Source organism: Zea mays, chromosome 10 (genome assembly GCF_902167145.1).
Source record: "Zea mays cultivar B73 chromosome 10, Zm-B73-REFERENCE-NAM-5.0, whole genome shotgun sequence".
Lineage (NCBI taxonomy): Eukaryota > Viridiplantae > Streptophyta > Magnoliopsida > Poales > Poaceae > Zea > Zea mays.
This window is the reverse complement of record NC_050105.1, coordinates 147,494,262-147,518,087: the sequence shown is the minus strand read 5'-3', so window position 1 is coordinate 147,518,087 and position 23,826 is coordinate 147,494,262. Positions and strand designations below refer to the sequence as shown.

At 49.8% G+C, this 23,826-nt stretch overlaps 1 protein-coding gene across 4 annotated transcripts; it reads right to left on the bottom strand.

Annotated features, from left to right (window-relative positions):
• Positions 1-242: 242 nt before the first annotated feature.
• On the bottom strand, positions 243-3,615 carry LOC100381947 (uncharacterized). Of its 4 annotated transcripts, none has more exons than XM_020545131.2 (9): positions 3,004-3,615; positions 2,636-2,661; positions 2,467-2,497; positions 2,242-2,329; positions 1,991-2,139; positions 1,746-1,790; positions 1,516-1,610; positions 1,200-1,390; positions 243-933 (listed from the first exon to the last, which is right to left on the bottom strand). In XM_020545131.2, the coding sequence occupies exons 1-9, from the start codon at positions 3,366-3,368 to the stop codon at positions 622-624; spliced, it is 1,302 nt and encodes a 433-aa protein (XP_020400720.2). In that variant the 5' UTR covers positions 3,369-3,615; the 3' UTR covers positions 243-621. The 4 variants fall into 4 exon arrangements, with proteins under 4 accessions (XP_020400720.2, XP_008662117.1, XP_023156920.1 ...); XM_008663895.2 differs by having other exon boundaries at positions 1,991-2,136; XM_023301152.1 differs by lacking the exons at positions 2,467-2,497; positions 2,636-2,661.
• Positions 3,616-23,826: the final 20,211 nt, after the last annotated feature.

The following is a 23,826-nucleotide window of genomic DNA, read 5'->3' as shown; positions in this document are numbered from 1 at the left end:
CCACATAGTATGAAGATGACGGCGTGGGGTACGGTCTCGTCCCATCCGGCGAGGAAGGTAACCGCCGGTCGGCCTCCCCCGGGTCGTCTTCTCTTCTCCCACAGTTATTGCAGTGCCCGAATTAGAAACAAGGTTTACACGAGCGCGAGACCCACACGTATCGAAGACAGTAGCAGCTCAGCAGACGACAGTGCAGCAGGCCATCATCGTGCGTGCAGCAGCGAGTGATGCAACATGAGACCAAACAAAATGAGCTGCGATGTTGACACCCCATGCCACCATTCATCGGTGCTTGCCAATGGTGATTGGTGAGTGAATGCAGAAGGGGGGGAGAGAGAACAAAAAGCGGCAAAAGGACGCACTGCCTGACGCGACGCCTAGTCGCCTACCAAAGCACTCGTCTTCTTCCCGGAAACTCCTCATTTACAGCAGGGGGGCAGCAGGCCCATCCATCCTCGGATCCATGTCTCACCCAATCAAGAACACAGAGAATGGAAAAGGGAAAGAAAGGGGGAGGGGGTGTAAATCGGTGGATCGACGAGCCGTTTGCCCTTGGGTCAAATGATGGACCTTCGCCGTGGAATACGATCGAAGGACGAACGCCCAGTCCTGGTTCTTGGTCTACGTGGGCCTGGCCAGCGAATGGAACCCATTCTTCTGGACCCAGCCGGCCGGGCTTTGCGTCGTACTCGTAACAACGTAGGGATGGAATCGTGATGATGCTGCAGCTGCGGTCGCGGCGGCGGCCGGTACTGGCGGCGGGCACGGGTGCGGCGGCGGCGGCCAGCTCGTGCCGCCGCCGTTGTTCCTGGCGCCGTGGAGCCTCTGCTGCTGCTGCTGATGCTGCAGCTGCGGAGGCCAGTGCCCGCCTCCGCCGCCGATCGCCAGGGAAAGGCCTCCCGCCGCGGTCCCCGGATCGCCGTTGCTCAGGAGCTGCCGCGATTTGCATTGCACAGAACAAACAAAGCGTCAGCCAGTTAGCTCGGTACGTAGTCGGTACCCACTTGCGGATGCCTGGGGCTGTACGGCGGCAGGTGGGGTTGCATCATGCATGGCGGCGCTCGCGTCGAGCTGGAGCTGCCATGCCACCCGGTGGTTGAAACGTGACAAGCTTGCTTTTATTAAGCAAGATTTTAAACGCACACCTCGTTTGATTCAGAGAACGCTGAACGCGGGCGGGACCAAACCAAAACGGATACCTTTGCCTTGGTGCTCCGACGTGCGGCCGTCTGCCAGTCGATGTCGAACGCCATGGGGACGCGCTGGTCCGAGGACTTGTCGTCGCCGCCGCCGCCGCCGCCGCCGTCAAGGCTGCCCCTTTTGTTCCCCGCCGAGCTTCCCAGCGACAGGTCCAGGTTGTGCTCGTCGCCGGCGGCGCCGCCCGTCGCCGCTGCATGCACGGCGAAACAGCGGACCGTCGTCAGAGATTGCTTCCTGTCCATATAGGTTGTAGCAAACCGCCGCACAGCGACGAGGGGGGTGATCGTTGCAGAGCGCGGGCGGGGATAGACGAACCCGCCGGCGCGACCTCCTCCTCGGCGTAAATGCTGGGATCGAAGTTTGTCACCGCGTCCTTGCCGTTGCACTTGATGGCCGCGCGGTCGTACGCCCTGCGCGCGCGCGCACAGAGAGAGAGAAAGGGAGAGAGACACGGGGCATCCATCAGTCAGTTTCGCGGCCCAGGGGGTAGCGGGGCTCCGAGAACCGCCGCCAGGCGAGCACACAGTGCGGTCCAATTATTTTACCTGGCGGCTTCCTCCTCGGTGTCGAACAGGCCCAAGTAGACGTACCTGCAGTGCAGCGACACAGACCGGAAGTGACAGCCATGAATGAATAATGTGAGGCGCAACGACAAAGAAAGGATGGGCTGATGCCGATGCAGATACAGGGACCAGGGATGGGGAGGGATTGGGAAGAGGAAGACATGAAGTGGTTGGGCAAGAAGGGAAGGAAGGCGAGGAGAAGGGAGATGGACGGACGACCGGCATACTTCTTGCCGAGGAACTGGCCCATGCGCGCCTCCCACCGCCCGCACTTGTGGAGCGTCACGCCCCTGTACTTGGAGCTGCCCCGGGGGAACCCCGTGCTCTGCCGCCGGAGCACGTGAACGAACTCCTCCTTGCTCAGGTGGCACATCTGCTGGTAGACCAAGACGTGGATTAGATAGACGAGAAAAAATTACTATATATATTGTTGCTATATGCTACCTAGTATAGCGCAGTTGTATAATAAATAAATCACCTGCTTCATGTCGTCTTGGTAATCCTCCAAGCTGAAATTGATGTCGGCCTCCACGCCGCGGAACTTGATCGCCGCTCGATCGTACGCCCTGAGGTTGGCGGGAGAACCAGACAGGCAGAGATTACAATTTGGCGGCGAACCCCCGCTGTTATTGGCGGAGAACTTGGCATGGGAGTGAGGAGAGCCAATACGAATCGAATGAAACAGACAGTAGGCTTTTATTACCGAGCAGCCGCATGGGCGGTGTCAAATCCGCCTGCAAGTCGCCACAAGCCATTTTTGTGAGGAGTCCCGAGTCCGGAACCAAAAACGCCTCGGATTGGGCGGTATCTATCGTCTTCCAAGCATGGATGCGTATGGAATGGATGGACTCATGGACGTGCAAGAAACTTACCCAGATAGACCTGCTTGCCGCAATCCCTGCATTGCCACAAGCACAAGCAGAGAGCATGGGGATGTGAGAGAGAGAGAGAGGCAGGGGACGGGGACACACAGAGGGAGAGGAGGAGGAAGAGAGAGAGAGAGAGAGAGCATGGCCTGCCTATTGGCATCGTAAGAATAACTTGGATAAGATGTGGCTACGAAAGGCAAAAGCAGGAGAGGCGAGAAATGCCAAAACAAGAGGAATCCAATTCCAATCCAACAGCGAACGCCCTCCCCCCCTCCCTCGCGAGCTGAGCTGCTGCCTGCTCCGTCTCTCTCCCTCGAGTGAGGAAAGGGCGGCGGCAACGGCAACGGAGTCGGGAGTACGGGACTACTCACCATATGTGCGACTCCCACCGCCCCGTCCGGCGGTAGAACGTGACGCCGCGGTACTGCGAGCTGCGCGACCGCGGCCCGCGCCGGCTCTTCTTGCCAGCCGCCGCCTGCACCGCAGCGGGGCCGCCGGCCGGCGCGGCGGCCCGGCGGAGCCAGCCCGCGCGCGCGTTCGACGAGCCGGGCGCCGCGCCGATGGTGGCCGCCGGGGCCAGGACGAAGAACTGGCGCGTGACGACGGCGGCGGCGGCGGAGTCGTCGTCGGGTATGTCGACTAGCGCGGCCGCCGACGAGAAGGACGCGCCGGAGTCGTCGGCAGATGGGGACGGCGGGGCAGCCTCGGCGGCCGGCGAGTCGTTAAGGTCCCACATGGCTAGGAGGCTAGGCGCTGGTCTTCCTCTCTTGCTGGTACGACGAGTACGATGCTTGTGTGTGCCTGTGCACACCCTCCTCTGCTCGGTCTCCTTCTTGCCTCGCACTACAACTCGGGTGATGTGAAGAGGGAGAGGACCCCAGCCAAAAGCAGGCGCTGTTGCCTTGTTGGGGCATGCAAGTACTTTCTCTTTTGCTATCCCCTTGGCAAAGACTCTTCCAACCTAGGAGAGCAGAGGAGGCCAAAAGCACCCGCCCGCCCGCCCGCGGATAGGCTCAGCTGCTTGCGCTGTGTGCCAAGGTTGCCGCGGCTGCAAGTTGCCACTAGTTCCGGGCAGGACAGAGTGGAATGAGCGACGCCGAGGGGGCGGCGTCGGGCGTCGGCCAACAGGCACCAGTCATCACAAATCCATCAGCACTTAGCAGCACCTCATCACAAATCCTACGTACTCTTTTTTATCGCGGGCGGGCATAGCAACAACCTATAACGCTCGTTCCTCGTCAAAGCGACCAGACCGGCCTGCCGCCGTTGTAGTTTTCGTTTGGATAATTGGACTGGATCCGATACGCAGAGTCGCAGACACAACGGCCCCGTTGGCCGTTGGGAGTGCTGGATCCGCGCCTTCTCCTTTTGGGGTGCGGCACAGGGTGGGTAGGGGACGGTTTGCTCAGCAGAGTGTCAGAGTCCAGAGTCAGCCTATTTTTACTGTTACTGCACCGTCGTATCGTCTCTCTGCCATGGCGGCAGCCGGAGCCACATGTGGATGAGGTCACCTGCTGCTGTTGGTGGCGGCTATCCTCTGCATTATCCAACGTATGCGACTGCTCTATTTTTCTTCCCTCGCCGTCCTCGGCAGGAGGATCGAGCGCGCGACAATCTCTTTTTTGCTCTGATCGGGACCAGTGATCTTTTCCCGGTCCCAGGTAATTAGGCCAGGCTATTTCCGGACACAGTCTTTACCCGAACGTATCGGAAATAATAGCAATTTAGAGATTAATAATAATACAAAAAACAGTAGCATGTTTCATATATGTATAACTAAGGTTGACAACATACTCTAAATTTTACGCTATAAATTTCACAAATCGTATTAGGATCGGGCTTTCACATATTAGATTAGGATTAGGATCGATCTCTATTTTTATTTATTTTTAAACTATAAATTATTTAGAGCTCTTACAAATTATGAAAGAACATTTGGATCACGATCTATTATCATATCTACGTATAATTCAACAGCAAATCAAATCATATACTAGTGCTAGTGACAAAATAAATATATGCATGCACTTTTTTATAGTGCGGGTTGTCGACACTAAAAACAACAACGCAAGAGTAGACGTAGAAGACCGGTGATGATGACGATGTCGGCATAGAGAAAGCAAACCAACAACGAGCCGTTCGTAATGACAGTTCCTAAAAACCTGATGTGATCCCTACCCGTGCAGTTAGGAGACGTAGGCAAGTCAAAGCGGCCACCAGACGCTTTGGTGCGTGGGGTACCTTGGCTTGCATTGCATACCGGCAGGCACATAGTTTCCAACCCGTCCTCATCGGAAGCAGGACGCGGCGGCCACCAACACTAGTACAACAGTGGCTCGTAGCCGTAGTCCTATCTTGCACGTACGATGTACAGGAGCCAGGAGGGGTGGTAATTGGTATACATGCCGCGCGCGATACCATGTGTATCGTCGCTCGCTGCTCTTCGCTCTGTGCTGTGAACTAAAAGTTTCAGTGAACTGGTTCTCGTCTCGATCACGGCACGACCAGCACCTGTTCTATCAAATCTATCGAGTATCTAGTATCTGTCAGCTGTCTGTCTGCCTCTCCCTTTCATTCTCTGCAGTGTTGTGAACTTGTGATCAAGCGAGCTGGGCAGTATTTCCCCCCCCCCCCCTACCCCACCCGCCCCTAGCTCTGTTCAGGACCTGCATTGTAATTTGTAAATGCCTGCCTCCGAGCTGTTGTTTTCACTCAACTCGCTCAAAAAGGTTGTAACGCCTCAAAATCCTATGTTGGTATTAAAGTAAAATTGTCCAAGAATGTTGAATTAAAATAACTTTCAAAATTTTGTTTCTGATAAATTTTTTAATAAAAGTATCCCTATATGATTTTAGCTATTCCTTTATGCAATGAATATATATTGTCTCTAAAATATTTTATACACTAGGAGCGCTATTGTCTCTACATAACCATTTTTTTTGTATGAATTGCATATTGAATAATAAAATACCTTATATATATAATGTTGCATTGCATGCTGAATATTTTGATTTGTTGCATTTAAAATTAAATTTGAAGTTTGAACTTTATTGGAAATTGGAAAGCAGGAAATAGGAAATTAAAACATCAAATAAAAAGAAAAAAGGAAAAAGAGTGTAATACCCACTTTGTAATAAAAATCTAAAAGGAGAGATTATATTCCTTTATATACATGTGTGTCATCTATATCTATCATTTCATGTGAACACCTCACTTCCACAAATAAATAATTAAATAAAAACACTCAAATAAATCATGCATCATGCTAGGATTTTCTTTTGTGTGCATATTGTGACAAAATAAAATAAAAATGTGACAAGAAAAATATTAAAGTCCAAAAAGGGAATTTAGAATCTAAAAGAAATCCTAGAAAGGGAAGGAAAGAAAATTTTATGTGATAAAAAAATGTAAAATAAATAAATAAAATATTATTGCTATACTAGTGCTTTAATGTGACACCTGACTCAGGGGTAGAGCTCAAAAGCAGATTCAAATCCAAATTTGAATTCAAAATATTTATGAATAAGAGGATAGAAAATAAAAGAAAGGAGAGGGGACTACCTGCGCTCTGGGCCGAATTTCTTCTGTGATCGGCCCATCAGGCAAATGCGCACAGCCCAAAAGAACGGATTAGACCGTGTGCCGACCGGTGGGCCGTTGGTGCCAGCCTCTTCCCTCTGCGCCGATGGTGGGGGCCACATTCCAGATGCGCGTGCTGTGGCGACTTGCAGGCGGGCCCAGGTTGTCAGTTCCTTCCCCTTCGCCGTAACAGAACTCGCGTTCTCTACGCCGCATGACTATCACTTCCGCCGAGACCTCGCACGCGCCACATCTTGATCCCAGGACCGCTCTGGATTCTATTGCAGAGATCTCGCCGTCACCGCCGCGGGTATCGGATGGTCGTTACATCGTGTGCCGACTTATGCGGATTGGCCTGGGCGCATAAGTAGCGCGCCGCTCGGTATCTTGGCCCACCAAATGAACCCCTGCCTCGCACCACAGTTGATTGTGTAGCCTCGTCGGTGGGAGAACTCCGCTGCCGCCGAAGAAAGCTCGACCCATAGCCAGTACTAGAGAGAGAAAGACGTGCGCCACCGGGCGGATTAACGGGTTTCCGCGGTCACCTGAGTAGGGGAGTGGGTGCGGCATCTGTCGCCGTTGGGCACCGCACCCGTGCCTCCGTCCCCGCCTGCTTGCAGTGACCCCGCGCACCTCCATGACGCAACTCGTGCGTGCCCGCTCCTGTCACTCGCGGTCGGGTTGCCGCGGCTCCCCATTGCCGTGCAGGGCGGGGCCAAACTCGACGGTGCCCTCGTCGTTTGGGGGCCTGCATGGTTACTCGGGGGCTTGGTCCACGGCGGGCATAACCAATCGCCGGAGTTGGGCGTCGTCGCCGGTCCGCATCGCGTTGCGAGCAGCGTCGCCATCGCTGCGGTGTAGGAAGAAGGGGCTGCCATCGCCATGGACAAAGCACTGGGCCGCAGCCGAAGAACTTCATCTGCGCTAGGGCTTCACAGCACCGTGACCCGCGCTTCGTCGTCGGCCATCCCCTGCCTCCTTCAACGGTGAGAATTCCCCCTCCTCCGAGTCAACGGGGCCGAGTCGCTTGCTGTTGGTGGAGTCTTGCGTATTCCAGGAGAAGGTAGCGGCATAAGGTAGAAGAGGGAGTTGTGGCTGTCAGATTGATGACGGGCGGCCTAGATTACCCCTTCATTCCTTAGTCGTGGGCCGTTAGATCGTGATCCAACACGCGTGATTAGTTGCCAGCTCATGCCTTTTTGGTTGCCGTTGGATCTGGATCCGAGGCTCCACATGGCGTACCCCTTCGTTGTGTTAAGTTGGCGGCCGTGGGATGAAAATCTAACGGCTCAGGGTGCATGCGCATACTGCTGCCGACCCATCTTACAAAAGAGCCCTAATGTCGTTAATAAATAACCCGCAGTCCACGTAGTTGGGCTCTGAGTCTTAGGAAAACTTACACCGAGACCCCTGAACTTCTCTGTATTAGTGCGCCCAGTCCAGAGAGCCAGAAAAATCAGAAAACAAATATAGAATTGGATTTTTAATGTAGAAATAAATGCTAGAATTGGTTTAATTCATAGAAAATTCATGTGTAGTCCAAATTAATCCATTTCAGTTTCTATAATTTTGTAATAATGTTGTTTATCACCCTGTGTCTCTGTTTTAAGATGAAAATGGTATTAAAATTTATTTCTTAATTAACCTCGTATCAAATACATAAAACCTTAGGAAATTCATATATCCTCCGTTTTAACTTCAATTTGATCCGTTCAAGTTGCGTTAGTCTCGTAGCAAGGCGTATATCATTATTACGCAGTATATTCTTATGTTTGGTGTGATGTTAATTTTGTCTATACCATGTTTGTTTGTATTGCTACGACTAGCAGTGAGGTCACGAGGATTTGAAGAATCACCCTGGTAACTGGAATCTCAAGTGTCAGGCAAGTTGTGCCCTTGACCACTTTTTACCCAATAATGTTCTCTAATTATCATTCACTCGTGCATAGGTTAATTTTGATGGGACCCAATAGGACACCCTAGATTTGTTTATCTCATTACCTTGTTTACCCCTGAATCACTTGGGTAGTTTGCTATTGCTTTACATGGTTTTGGGATAATCAATTATTATATCTATGTTCCAATTATTCTTGTTATTCTATTTATGTTCATGTCAAGTTCATTAATGTTAATTGGAACATAGAGCTTAACTTGAGAAACACGTGCCACCACAAGGGTTTAATGGGACGCCCTTGGCTGACTAATTAGGAAAGCTAGTGGAAGACTACCTTACCCGAAAGGGGCAAGGGCAGTAGGGGAGTGGTCAGTGTAGGGAGGTCCTTGGTTGATTTTGCTGCGATGGCGGTCAGACAAGAACCTTGCATTGGAACTTCTTATAAACTGTAGCGGGTTTTCGGAAGCTAGTGGAACTTTGTAAAGGCCTCGTAGTGTTGCCCTGCCGCGCTTCCTAGGTAGAGGTGTATGGGATTCGCGACCCCTTGGCAGATGGGTAGCATGACTTGTGGGTAAAGGGTACAACCTCTGCAGAGTGTAAAACTAGTATACTAGCCGTGCTCGCGGTCATGAGCGGCTCAGGACTCTCTGATGTTTAAATTATGGAACTTAAATTCAATTTTGTCATTTGCATTGCATGGGTCTATTATTAATTTTGTTCAATTACTTTATCTAAGGTTTGGTATTCACTTATACTTAGTAACTGCTAATAAAATTTTGACCAACTACTTAAAAGCAATGCTCAGCTTTAACCCCTATCATTGATTAGCCTTACACATCACATGACCTCACACCTTTGTGAGTTTATGTCCACCGGTTCCCCACAACTTGTTGAGCTATGATCATGTGTGAGCTCACCCTTCTGTCTCACACCCCCCCACAGGAGAAGAGCAGGTGGTTCAGGAGGAGCCGCCTAACACTGAGGAGTTCGATCTGATCTAGGTGGCGTTTCCCAGTCGACATTGGCGCCGACGATCCTTAGTTCGTTTTACTTTTATCTTTTATTTTGTAATAAGTCTTCCGCTATGTAATAAATACTCTGATGTTTTATGACATTTATCTCTATACACTCTGTTATTATATATGTTGTCTTCTTGGCGCATGTATGAGATGCACCCGGCTTTGTTCCTTAAAGCCGGGTGTGACAGAAGTGGTATCAGAGGAAATGTTGACTGTAGGACGAAACCTAGATAGAAATGGACAAAACCCTTCACTACTTACCTTACTCTGATTCTTTCTACACTTATCTTGATTCTGTCTCACCTTCTACTGTTCTACTCTGATCATTCTTACCTTTTCTACTCTTAGTCAAGATGGATTTCACACCTTGGAATCCCTACCCCTATGACATTTTTAAGAGGTAGGAAGCCTAAGACAAAATTAAAACTATTTTCTTTATTAAAAATGTTGGTTGATTGTTCTGATGATCAATGCCTGATTTGCTTCTTTGATTGATTGAAATAGTATAGACGGGCATCTTAGCATGTACCACCATAAGGTAATGTATTAGCGTTAGTAGGTGACACACTAATCTACTTAGCTAATAAATCCCCCGTAGTAATATTCCTCTTAATTACTCGCCTTGTCTACAATTCTTCCTTTCGCACCCTATGTTTCTAACGCAGATGGGCTACCCCTATAGTGTTAGAAGAGAGCACTATAGGCGTGATCCTTGGTATTTCATGGTTAAGAAAGGCAAAGACAGTTTATACACTGTGCTAAGGGAACCATAGAACTCACCAGTTCCAAAGGAGAAATATTTGAAGTTGGAATTGCAGTAACTACCACCATTAGTCTAACAACATTCTTAGAAGATGAGAAGTTTGTGGGTGACAACATCCGTGCAGTTAGAGATCTTCCGGATGTCTTTCCAGAGGAGTTATTAGGGGTGCCACCAGATATGGATGTTGAGTTGGTCATTGATCTCTTACCTGGGACGACTCCTATTTCTAAACGGCCATACAGGATGTCCGTAGAAGAACTAAAGGAACTTAAGAAGCAATTAACGGAATTACAAGAGGCTGGGTACATTCGTCCGAGTCTTCACCTTGGAGAGCATCGGTTTTGTTTGTACAGAAGAAAGATGGATTGCAAGGGATGTGTGTGGATTAAAGGTCCCTTAATGGTGTCACTATGAAGAACAAGTATCCATTACCCCACATTGAAGATTTATTTAATCAGGTGAGAGGTGCAAGAGTATTCTCGAAGATTGATCTTCGATCGGGTTACCATCAAATGAATATTAGGCCATCGGATATTCCCAAGACGAATTCCTTGACCCGATATGGTTTATATGAGTTCACCGTTATGTCGTCTGGACTAACTAATGCACTAGCCTACTTTATGGATCTAAAGGATAATGTGTTCATGATTTGGATAGATTCGTCGTGGTTTTCATCGACGATATTCTTATCTATTCCAAGAGTGATAGTGATCACGAGGAACATCTGAGGATGGTGCTACAGAAGCTACGAGATAACCAGCTATATGCCAAGTTTAGCAAGTGCGAGTTTTGGATTGGCGAGGTGCCATTTATTGGTCATATTATTTCTAATGGAGGAATATCAATGGATCCTACTAAGGTTAAGGAGATAATGGAGTGGAGAGTACCCACTACAGTTACTGAGATTCAGAGTTTCTTGAGACTAGTAGGATATTATCGGAGATTTATTGAAGGATTTTCTAAGATTGCTAAGCCTACGACCTCGCTTCTGGAGAAGGACAGAGAATTTAAGTGGGACGAGAAGTGCCAAGACAGCTTTGATCAATTGAAGAAGAGATTGATGTCACCACCAGTATTGGTTATGCCAGACCTACAGAAAGGATTTGATATCTATTGTGATGCATGTGGCCAAGGCTTAGGATGTGTGCTCATGCAGGAAGGACATGTGATTGCCTATGCGTCTCATCAGTTACGGAGACATGAATTGAACTACCCCACTCACGACTTGGAATTGGCAGCCGTTGTGCATGCGCTTAAGATATGGAGACATTATATCATGGGGACCAAGTGCCAAGTATATACGGATCATAAGAGTTTATATTCACTCAGAAGGATCTCAACCTTAGGCAACGCCGTTGGTTGGAGCTTATTAAGGATTATGATTTGGAGATTCACTATCACCTGGGCAAGGCAAATTTGGTTGCAGATGCCTTGAGTCGAAAGGAGCATGTTCATTCAGCTATTGTTGCCCAGCTACCCGATGAGATTGTTGAGGATTTCAGGAGACTTAACCTGGGGATAGATGCTCACGCTTAAGGAGTCATTATTGATGTGGAACCTACCTTGGAGCAAGAAATCCACAGAACGACAGATTGGTGATGCTAAGATACAAGAGATCAAGGATCTTATTACGAAAGGTAGAGGTCCAGAATTTACGGAAGATGAACAAGACACAATATGGTTCAAGGGCAGGATATGTGTTCCTGGTATTGAAAGCCTTCGTAAGACTATTCTAAAGGAAGCCCATAACTTGGATTATTCTATTCATCCTGGTAGTACCAAGATGTATCAGGAATTGAAGCAGAAATACTGGTGGTATGGATTGAAGAGAGATGTGGCTGCACATGTGGCTATGTGCGATGGGTGTCAAAGAGTTAAGGCCTAACACCAAAGACCAGCTGGACTATTACATCCACTGAAGATACCCAAGTGGAAGGGGAAGAAATTGGTAAGGACTTCATTACTGGATTGCCTCGCACCCCGAGAGGATATGATTCTATATGGGTTATTATGGATAAATTTACCAAAGTGACTCATTCCATTCTGGTCAAGACTACTTATAAGGTATCTCAATTGGTAGAGTTATATATGGCTCGGATTGTGTCTCCACACGATGTACCGAAGAAGATCATTTTGGATAGAGGATCACAGTTTACCTCCAGATTTTGGAAAAGTTTTCATGAGAATATGGATGCGAAGTTGAATTCTAGTTTGGCTTACCAACCTCAGACTGATGGACAAACTAAAAGGGCTAATCAAGTATTGGAAGACATGTTGAGAGCTTGCGCCCTTCAGCATGGTAGTAGTTGTGACAAGAGTCTACCTTATGCTGAGTTTTCATATAATAATAGCTATCAGGCTAGTCTGAAGATGTCACCGTACGAGGCTCTGTATGGCAGGAAATGCAGGACACCTCTATTTTTGGACCAGACTAGAGGAAGACATTTCTTTGGGCCTGAACTTATTCAAGAAGCAGAGGAACAAGTCCGTATAATTCGGGAGAATTTGAGGGTAGCTCAGACCAGGCAAAAGAGCTACGCTGATAATAGAAGAAGACCACTGGAGTTTGAGGAAGGTGATCATGTGTACCTCAAAGTGTCACCACTTCGTGGAATGAGGAGATTTAAAGTTAAGGGCAAATTGTTCCCTCACTTTATTGGACCATTATGAGTTTTTAGGCGAGTTGGAGAGATGGCCTATCAACTCGAGCTACCTGATAATATATCTGATGTGTATAATGTAATTTACGTGTCTCAACTTAAGAAGTGTCTCCGTGTCCTTGAGGAACAGTTACCAATGGAAGAGCTCAGTGTTCAGGATGATTTGACTTACACGGGGTATCCGATCAAGATTCTTGACACTTTTACTCGACTTACAAGGAATAAGGTGATAAAAATGTGCAAAGTGCAATGGAGTCACCATGGAGAAGATGAAGCATCATGGGAAAGAGAAGAAGAGTTTCACATAGATTTTTCCCCATCTTTTTCCTAGTCCTTCCTAAATCTCGAGGACGAGATTCTTGTTAAGGGGGGTAGGATTTGTAATACCCACTTTGTAATAAAAATCTAAAAGGAGAGATTATATTCCTTTATATACATGTGTGTCATCTATATCTATCATTTCATGTGAACACCTCACTTCCACAAATAAATAATTAAATAAAAACACTCAAATAAATCATGCATCATGCTAGGATTTTCTTTTGTGTGCATATTGTGACAAAATAAAATAAAAATGTGACAAGAAAAATATTAAAGTCCAAAAAGGGAATTTAGAATCTAAAAGAAATCCTAGAAAGGGAAGGAAAGAAAATTTTATGTGATAAAAAAATGTAAAATAAATAAATAAAATATTATTGCTATACTAGTGCTTTAATGTGACACCTGACTCAGGGGTAGAGCTCAAAAGCAGATTCAAATCCAAATTTGAATTCAAAATATTTATGAATAAGAGGATAGAAAATAAAAGAAAGGAGAGGGGGACTACCTGCGCTCTGGGCCGAATTTCTTCTGTGATCGGCCCATCAGGCAAATGCGCACAGCCCAAAAGAACGGATTAGACCGTGTGCCGACCGGTGGGCCGTTGGTGCCAGCCTCTTCCCTCTGCGCCGATGGTGGGGGCCACATTCCAGATGCGCGTGCTGTGGCGACTTGCAGGCGGGCCCAGGTTGTCAGTTCCTTCCCCTTCGCCGTAACAGAACTCGCGTTCTCTACGCCGCATGACTATCACTTCCGCCGAGACCTCGCACGCGCCACGTCTTGATCCCAGGACCGCTCTGGATTCTATTGCAGAGATCTCGCCGTCACCGCCGCGGGTATCGGATGGTCGTTACATCGTGTGCCGACTTATGCGGATTGGCCTGGGCGCATAAGTAGCGCGCCGCTCGGTATCTTGGCCCACCAAATGAACCCCTGCCTCGCACCACAGTTGATTGTGTAGCCTCGTCGGTGGGAGAACTCCGCTGCCGCCGAAGAAAGCTCGACCCATAGCCAGTACTAGAGAGAGAAAGACGTGCGCCACCGGGCGGATTAACGGGTTTCCGCGGTCACCTGAGTAGGGGAGTGGGTGCGGCATCTGTCGCCGTTGGGCACCGCACCCGTGCCTCCGTCCCCGCCTGCTTGCAGTGACCCCGCGCACCTCCATGACGCAACTCGTGCGTGCCCGCTCCTGTCACTCGCGGTCGGGTTGCCGCGGCTCCCCATTGCCGTGCAGGGCGGGGCCAAACTCGACGGTGCCCTCGTCGTTTGGGGGCCTGCATGGTTACTCGGGGGCTTGGTCCACGGCGGGCATAACCAATCGCCGGAGTTGGGCATCGTCGCCGGTCCGCATCGCGTTGCGAGCAGCGTCGCCATCGCTGCAGTGTAGGAAGAAGGGGCTGCCATCGCCATGGACAAAGCACTGGGCCGCAGCCGAAGAACTTCATCTGCGCTAGGGCTTCACAGCACCGTGACCCGCGCTTCGTCGTCGGCCATCCCCTGCCTCCTTCAACGGTGAGAATTCCCCCTCCTCCGAGTCAACAGGGCCGAGTCGCTTGCTGTTGGTGGAGTCTTGCGTATTCCAGGAGAAGGTAGCGGCATAAGGTAGAAGAGGGGGTTGTGGCTGTCAGATTGATGACGGGCGGCCTAGATTACCCCTTCATTCCTTAGTCGTGGGCCGTTAGATCGTGATCCAACACGCGTGATTAGTTGCCAGCTCATGCCTTTTTGGTTGCCGTTGGATCTGGATCCGAGGCTCCACATGGCGTACCCCTTCGTTGTGTTAAGTTGCGGCCGTGGGATGAAAATCTAACGGCTCAGGGTGCATGCGCATACTGCTGCCGACCCATCTTACAAAAGAGCCCTAATGTCGTTAATAAATAACCCGCAGTCCACGTAGTTGGGCTCTGAGTCTTAGGAAAACTTACACCGAGACCCCTGAACTTCTCTGTATTAGTGTGCCCAGTCCAGAGAGCCAGAAAAATCAGAAAACAAATATAGAATTGGATTTTTAATGTAGAAATAAATGCTAGAATTGGTTTAATTCATAGAAAATTCATGTGTAGTCCAAATTAATCCATTTCAGTTTCTATAATTTTGTAATAATGTTGTTTATCACCCTGTGTCTCTGTTTTAACATGAAAATGGTATTAAAATTTATTTCTTAATTAACCTCGTATCAAATACATAAAACCTTAGGAAATTCATATATCCTCCGTTTTAACTTCAATTTGATCCGTTCAAGTTGCGTTAGTCTCGTAGCAACGCGTATATCATTATTACGCAGTATATTCTTATGTTTGGTGTGATGTTAATTTTGTCTATACCATGTTTGTTTGTATTGCTACGACTAGCAGTGAGGTCACGAGGATTTGAAGAATCACCCTGGTAACTGGAATCTCAAGTGCCAGGCAAGTTGTGCCCTTGACCACTTTTTACCCAATAATGTTCTCTAATTATCATTCACTCGTGCATAGGTTAATTTTGATGGGACCCAATAGGACACCCTAGATTTGTTTATCTCATTACCTTGTTTACCCCTGAATCACTTGGGTAGTTTGCTATTGCTTTACATGGTTTTGGGATAATCAATTATTATATCTATGTTCCAATTATTCTTGTTATTCTATTTATGTTCATGTCAAGTTCATTAATGTTAATTGGAACATAGAGCTTAACTTGAGAAACACGTGCCACCACAAGGGTTTAATGGGACGCCCTTGGCTGACTAATTAGGAAAGCTAGTGGAAGACTACCTTACCCGAAAGGGGCAAGGGCAGTAGGGGAGTGGTCAGTGTAGGGAGGTCCTTGGTTGATTTTGCTGCGATGGCGGTCAGACAAGAACCCTGCATTGGAACTTCTTATAAACTGTAGCGGGTTTTCGGAAGCTAGTGGAACTTTGTAAAGGCCTCGTAGTGTTGCCCTGCCGCGCTTCCTAGGTAGAGGTGTATGGGATTCGCGACCCCTTGGCAGATGGGTAGCATGACTTGTGGGTAAAGGGTACAACCTCTGCAGAGTGTAAAACTAGTATACTAGCCGTGCTCGCGGTCATGAGCGGCTCAGGACTCTCTGATGTTTAAATTATGGAACTTAAATTCAATTTTGTCATTTGCATTGCATGGGTCTATTATTAATTTTGTTCAATTACTTTATCTAAGGTTTGGTATTCACTTATACTTAGTAACTGCTAATAAAATTTTGACCAACTACTTAAAAGCAATGCTCAGCTTTAACCCCTATCATTGATTAGCCTTACACATCACATGACCTCACACCTTTGTGAGTTTATGTCCACCGGTTCCCCACAACTTGTTGAGCTATGATCATGTGTGAGCTCACCCTTGCTGTCTCACACCCCCCCACAGGAGAAGAGCAGGTGGTTCAGGAGGAGCCGCCTAACACTGAGGAGTTCGATCTGATCTAGGTGGCATTTCCCAGTCGACATTGGCGCCGACGATCCTTAGTTCGTTTTACTTTTATCTTTTATTTTGTAATAAGTCTTCCGCTATGTAATAAATACTCTGATGTTTTATGACATTTATCTCTATACACTCTGTTATTATATATGTTGTCTTCTTGGCGCATGTATGAGATGCACCCGGCTTTGTTCCTTAAAGCCGGGTGTGACAGAAGTGGTATCAGAGGAAATGTTGACTGTAGGACGAAACCTAGATAGAAATGGACAAAACCCTTCACTACTTACCTTACTCTGATTCTTTCTACACTTATCTTGATTCTGTCTCACCTTCTACTGTTCTACTCTGATCATTCTTACCTTTTCTACTCTTAGTCAAGATGGATTTCACACCTTGGAATCCCTACCTGTGGGGGATAGATATCCCCCGGGTCCACTAAAGAAGTAAAAGGCCTCACGAAAGGCCCAAGGGCCCAATAATTCGTAAGGTCATTCTTTCGTGGGCCTAGGGAAAGACAGCCGTTAAAATAAAGAAGACGTGGGACTGATTAGTGCAAACACAGGCGGCCCACAACGTCGAACGAATGAATCACAAACAGAGACCCGACTTTCCCGCGCTGAAGCCCCCATGCAACGGAGCCATGCGAGGATAAGTCGGCGGAGGTTACGTAAGGATAAGCTCAAGAAGTTCACTATCTTTCAGCTACTTGTTGTTATCGTATCACATGTAATGCTCCACGGCCGAGTATATAAGGCCTAGGGGGCACCCCTTCAGATGGATCGACTCTGCTCCACTTAGCCACCCACAAAAACTCTCTGCGCCCTCTATCCAGAGAATCCTTTTGTAACCACGCTCATATACTCACCAGGACGTAGGGTGTTACGCGTTTCTAAGCGGCCCGAACCTGTAAATCTTGTCCATTGTCCCTCGTGCGATCGGCACGAACCATTTTGCTACAGTCGTCGACACCGTCCTACTCCTAAAAACACCTTGAGGGGCAACCCCGGGTGTGCGGTCGGACCCAAAACACCGATAGCTGGCGCGCCAGGTAGGGGGTGTGTCGACGATCCAAGCTAGCTCAATGGCCGTCACCTTCCACAGCAAGATCACCATGCGTCCCGGATCCACATTCTGCTTCGGGACAATCTCCTCCGTGGCGGATGAAGAAGGAATTCTACACCGCCTCGCGGATCTGCCGGAACAGAAGTCTCCACCAACAAACTCCGAAAATGCTGGAAAGACGCTACTTCCGGTTCTTCGGGAAAAGATCGTCTCCGGGGAGGCTGGAGCGAGAAGCTCGCTGACCCGGAAGACTCCGCTGTCTACTTCCCCGACGAAAGAATGGACACAGATCATGAGAAGGAAGGAGATCAGGGAGAGGCCGGTCGTTCTTCCCGTTCCTCCGACTTCAAAGGAGAATGGAAAGAAAGTCGCCGCGGCAGCAATACCGTTCTACCCCGACATCCTCTTCATCGGGAGAGCAGAATCACCCGCCGTCTCCGACGATGAACCGACCGCGCCTGGAGAAGAACCGCCTCAGCGAGAATCCCGCCGACGAAGGAATCGGCGCAGGAACGTTCGACGACATCACGCAGCTGGAGAACAGGATCCGGAGCAACCTGTCTCGCGAGACGAGGTCTCAGAGATAGGAGAAACTCCGGAAGAACGCGTCTTCAGGGAACGAAGGAACTCCCGACGACGAGATCGCCGTCGAACTCAGGAGCAAGCCGAGCAAGATGCAAGGCAACGACGCGAGAATCCGCTCTTCGGGCGCAACCTGAACCCCGACTTCGCCCGAGCCATGAATACGCCGAGCGAAGTCGGAGGCGTTCTGGCCCGGATAGCTGACGGACTTCCTCGGACCCCCGACGCCGAGGGATACCGGCGCCTGTTCACTCAGGCAGCCAACCATCTTCTACCGCTCGCTCATCCGCCGAACGATCTGCGACACGCCATCAACAGTCGCCGAGACGCGCGAAGCTCTATCAATGCTTCGCGCGAACGGCGGCACGAGAACGAAATTCGCCGTCGAGAGGAGTATGATCGAGATCATGGCTTCCCGACCCAAAGCCAGGCCACCCGAACTGAGTCGGCAACAGCTTCAACTGGTGGAACCACCCGGGGACGGTCGAGGAGCCACCACCGCCACTCCCCTCCCCGGGACAGACGACATCCTCGACGACAGGAAGACACGTGCGGAGTATCCGCCCTTACTCCGCGCCTTAGGGCCATCCAATGGCCTCCCAACTTCAAGGTATCCAATGTCGACAAATATGAACCTAAGCAGGATCCGGGGGGCTGGTTAGCCGTCTACACCACCGCTGCTCGGGCCGCTGGGGCATCCGAGGACGTCATGACTGCGTATCTGCCCATCGTCCTCGGGCAAGACGCGCTGCAGTGGCTACGACATCTACCCCGACACTGCATCGACGACTGGGGAGACTTCAGTCGACGTTTCACCGCCAACTTCCAGTCTCTCTCCGACAAGCCAGCGCAACCATGGGACCTCAAATCCATCAAGCGCCGGGGGGATGAGACTCTCAGGTCATACCTTAAAAGGTTCCAGACCATGAGAAACCGCATCCCCGAGGTCACGGAGGCGGCCGTAATCGAGGACTTCTACAGAGGATCTAACGACTCAGCTTTCGTCCGAGCCATACTGCAAAAGGCGCCGACTACCTCCGAGGAGCTGTTCCGGGAAGCCGACCTCTACATCACCGCTGACGAGCGGGCCCAGGACCTCATCGGAGGAGCAAAGCCCGCACCGGCGGTACCACGACGCGACGCGAACCAGCCGCCCGACAAGCGCTGGGAGAAGAGGCCTCGCGAAGAGGTACACGCCGTCGGACCACCCGCCTCTCGCGCCCGAGGAGGACCTCGTGGAGGCGAACGCACGCTGGACGACATCCTCGACGCCCAGTGCCCGTACCACAAGGATATGCGCCACACTCTTCGCAACTGCCGGGACTTCAAGCACTCCGTCGGGCATGGCCGACCCTTCCAACCTCTACCACCTCCTCCGCCGAGAGGAGGACCAGATGAACCACGACAGCCCCATCAGCCGGAGGAGGGGGGAGGAGGAGCTTTCCCGCGCGTTGACAGGGAGGTCAACGTCATCTTCGGCGGACATGGGTCGCAGGAGAACAAGAGACAACAAAAGCTCAACGACCGCCAGATACTGGTGGCGACCACCGGCCCTCCCGCCCCGTACCGGTGGTCGGAGCACCCAATCACATTCACTCGGGAGGATCAATGGCTCAACTTCGACCACCCAGGCAAATACCCGCTCCTCGTCGATCCGGTGATCCGAGAGAGCCGAGTGAAGAAGGTGCTAGTGGACGGGGGGAGCAGCATCAACGTCACCTTCCCCCGTACGCTTCAAGGCTTGGGAGTTCACCTCAAAGAGCTCCACGAGTCAGACACTCCTTTCTTCGGCATCGTGCCGACGGAAGGGGAGTATCCGCTGGGCCACATCTACATGCCGGTCACCTTCGGGACTCCGGATAATTACAGAACCGAGTTCCTGAGGTTCGAGGTGGCGAACTTCGACTGCGGGTACAACGCCATCATCGGGAGGCCAGGGCTGGCCAAGTTCATGGCCATCCCACACTACACGTACATGATACTGAAGATGCCAGGACCACGAGGAATCATAACTGTGCGCGCCGACTTCCAAGGCGCCGCAGAATGTTTCCGAGTGGCCATCCAAGCAGCCCTCACCACCAAGCCATCAGCGATTCCTTCTACACCGGCGAACTCTAAGCCTGATGAAGACCTCGCCGTGCCGGCAAACGAAGCTCAGGCCGTGACCTCTATGCGGCCGACTGAAGACACCAAGCGGATCAACCTGGGGTTCGCTGATGAGCGCAAGACGGCCATCATCAGCTCCAGTTTGAGTGACAAATAGAAAAGCGCGCTCGTCCAGTTCCTGCAAGATAACCGAGACGTATTCGCATGGCAACCTGCGGATATGCCGGGAGTCCCAAGAGAACTGGCCGAGCACAAATTGAAGGTCTATCCCCAGGCGAGGCCGATCCGGCAAAAGCTGCGTCGTTTCACGCCCGACAAGAGAGAAGCCATTCGTGCCGAGTTAGCCCGCTTGGTCGCGGCCGGATTTATTAGAGAAGTATTGCACCCCGAGTGGTTAGCCAACCCTGTTCTTGTACTCAAAAAGAATAAAGTGGATTGGCGCATGTGCGTCGACTATACTGATCTCAACAAACACTGTCCGAAGGATCCCTTCGGGCTCCCGAGGATAGATCAGGTGGTGGATTCCACCGCTGGATGTTCGATGCTGTCTTTCTTAGATTGCTATTCCGGGTATCATCAGATTAGTTTGGCAAAAGAAGACGAGGAAAAAACGGCGTTCATCACCCCGTTTGGTGCTTTCTGTTATACCTCCATGCCGTTCGGCCTCAAAAACGCTGGAGCGACTTATCAGAGGGCTATTCAAACATGCTTAGCCGATCACTGGGGCAAGCGTGTGGAGGCTTACTTAGACGACGTGGTGATCAAAACTGAGAATCCAGAAAACTTCATCGAAGATTTACAGCTGGTTTTCAACAGCTTGAGAAGATATAGATGGAAGCTCAATCCTGAAAAATGCGTTTTCGGGGTACCAGCAGGAAAGTTGCTCGGATTTATCGTCAGCCACCGGGGAATTGAGGCTAATCCAGATAAGATTGAAGCTATCATGAAGATGGAAGCTCCTCGATCACAAAAGAAGGTTCAGCGACTCACTGGATGTATGGCAGCCCTGAGCAGATTCATATCCAGGCTGGGAGAAAAAGGTCTGCCATTTTATAAACTGCTGAAGAAGGTGGATAAGTTTCAATGGACTTCAGAGGCACAGGAAGCTCTAGACGCACTGAAGAAATTCCTCACAACGCCGCCAGTATTGAAACCGCCCCGGCGAGCTACGCCGACTCAGCCGGCTGAAGATCTGCTGTTATATATCTCTTGCACGACTCACGTGGTAAGCACTGCGTTGGTAGTCGAGCGAGTGGAAGAAGGGCATGCCTACCCGGTACAACATCCCGTCTATTTCATCAGTGAGGTTCTAGGCCCATCGAAGAAAAAGTATCCTCAAGTTTAGAAGCTATTATATGCAGTACTTCTAACTGCCCGCAAGCTGCGCCACTACTTTGACGACCACAAAGTCATAGTAGTTACTGGTTTTCCAATAGGGGACATTCTTCACAACAAGGAAGCCATTGGCCGAATAGCCAAGTGGGCTTGCGAGTTGGGGTCCCATGATATCGAGTTCCGACCTCGCACTGCCATCAAAACTCAAGCACTGGTCGACTTCGTATCAGAGTGGACAGAACAGCAAGTGCCGGATAATCCAGAAACCGCAGAAGTATGGCGAATGTATTTTGATGGCTCGCTGAAGCTGCAGGGAGCAGGAGCAGGAATTCTCTTCACTGCACCTGGAGGCGAACACCTTAAGTACGCTCTCCAATTGCTATTCCCGGCCTCTAACAACGCAGCCGAATATGAAGCTTTGATACACGGATTAAACATCGCCATATCGCTGGGTGTCAAGAGGCTGATGGTGTACGGGGATTCTCTGGTAGTCATCAGTCAGATAAACAAGGAATGGGATTGTTCAAGTGATTCAATGGGAAGATACTGCGCCACCGTCCGAAAGCTAGAAGATAAATTCGAAGGCCTGGAGTTCCATCATATAGAAAGAGATCGGAACACGGCGGCTGATGTATTGTCCAAGCTCGGATCCGGTCGGACTCAAGTCCCGCCCGGGGTCTTCGTGCAAGAAATCCTTCAGCCGAGCATCTCGACGGATCAAATAGAAGAGTGCAACATCATAGACCAACCCGAGTCAGACTCTGATGACTGGAGGCAACCGATTATTAAGTATATAAAGAATGAAGAAGAGCCAGATGACAAGAACTCAGCAGAGCGCATTGCCAGACAATCAGCTCACTATACACTCATTGGGGAGGTATTATACCGGAGGGGCGCGTCAGGCGTCCTCATGAAGTGTGTTCTCCCGTCCACCGGGAAGCAACTTCTGGAGGAAGTCCATGCAGGGCAGTGCGGAATACATGCAGCATCCAGAACATTAGTCGGGAAGGTTTTCAGGTCAGGATTCTATTGGCCGACGGCGAAGAATGATGCAGCCGAGTTAGTTCAGAGATGCGAAGCTTGCCAATACCTGTCGAAGCAACAGCACATGCCAGCGCAGCAGCTACAAACCATACCAGTAACTTGGCCTTTCGCATGCTGGGGATTGGATATGATTGGACCTTTCAAGAAGGCTCAAGGAGGATACACCCATGTATTGGTGGCAATTGACAAATTCACTAAGTGGATAGAGTTCCAGCCCATTGCCTCTTTGACCTCTGCTAAAGCCGTGGAATTCATACAAAGCATAATATTCAGATTTGGGATACCAAACAGTATCATCACTGACTTGGGATCCAACTTTACCAGTTCAGAATTCTTTGACTTCTGCGAGCAAAAAAGCATTCAGATCAAGTATGCATCTGTAGCCCATCCGAGAGCCAACGGGCAGGTTGAGCGAGCCAACGGAATGATATTGGAGGCACTTAGAAAAAGGGTCTTTGATAAAAATGAAAAATTCGCAGGAAAATGGATAAGAGAATTGCCTTATGTTGTTTGGAGCTTGAGAACCCAACCTAGCCGAGCCCTGCATGGAAACACTCCTTTCTTCATGGTCTATGGGTCGGAGGCAGTGCTACCTGCTGATCTCAAGTTTGGGGCGCCAAGATTGATTTTCGAAAGCATAGCAGAAGCCGAAGCCACTAGGCTGGAGGATATTGACGTACTTGAGGAAGAACGACTGAATGCAGTGATTCAATCGGCACGATACCAGCAGACTCTAAGGCGCTACCACGACAAAGCTGTGCGGCAACGTTTCTTTTCGAAGGGAGACCTCGTCCTCCGCCGAATTCTAACGGGGGAGGGACGGCACAAGTTATCACCCTTATGGGAAGGACCTTTCATAGTAGCAGAAGTCACTCGTCCCGGATCATATCGCCTCACCCAAATGGATGGCACGGAAGTTGGGAACTCTTGGAACATAGAGCACCTCAGAAAGTTTTACCCCTAGCTGTACTTCAAAACAGCCGGGGCGGCCATGTACTCTGTAAAGTGGAAATATGTCATCAATAAAGATAGATTTCAAGGACACTCGGTTCGTTTATGATTGACTTGCATTCTTACTTAACTCGGGGTGACCACTATGCCCTACAAACGGAGCAATCGACTTAAGTCGGCAACGACTTAAGGCGGTGCAACATGCTCACGCTTACTTAACTCGGGGTGACCACTATGCCCTACAAACGGAGCAATCGACTTAAGTCGGCAACGACTTAAGGCGGTGCAACATGCTCACGCTTACTTAACTCGGGGTGACCACTATGCCCTACAAACGGAGCAATCGACTTAAGTCGGCAACGACTTAAGGCGGTGCAACATGCTCACGCTTACTTAACTCGGGGTGACCACTATGCCCTACAAACGGAGCAATCGACTTAAGTCGGCAACGACTTAAGGCGGTGCAAC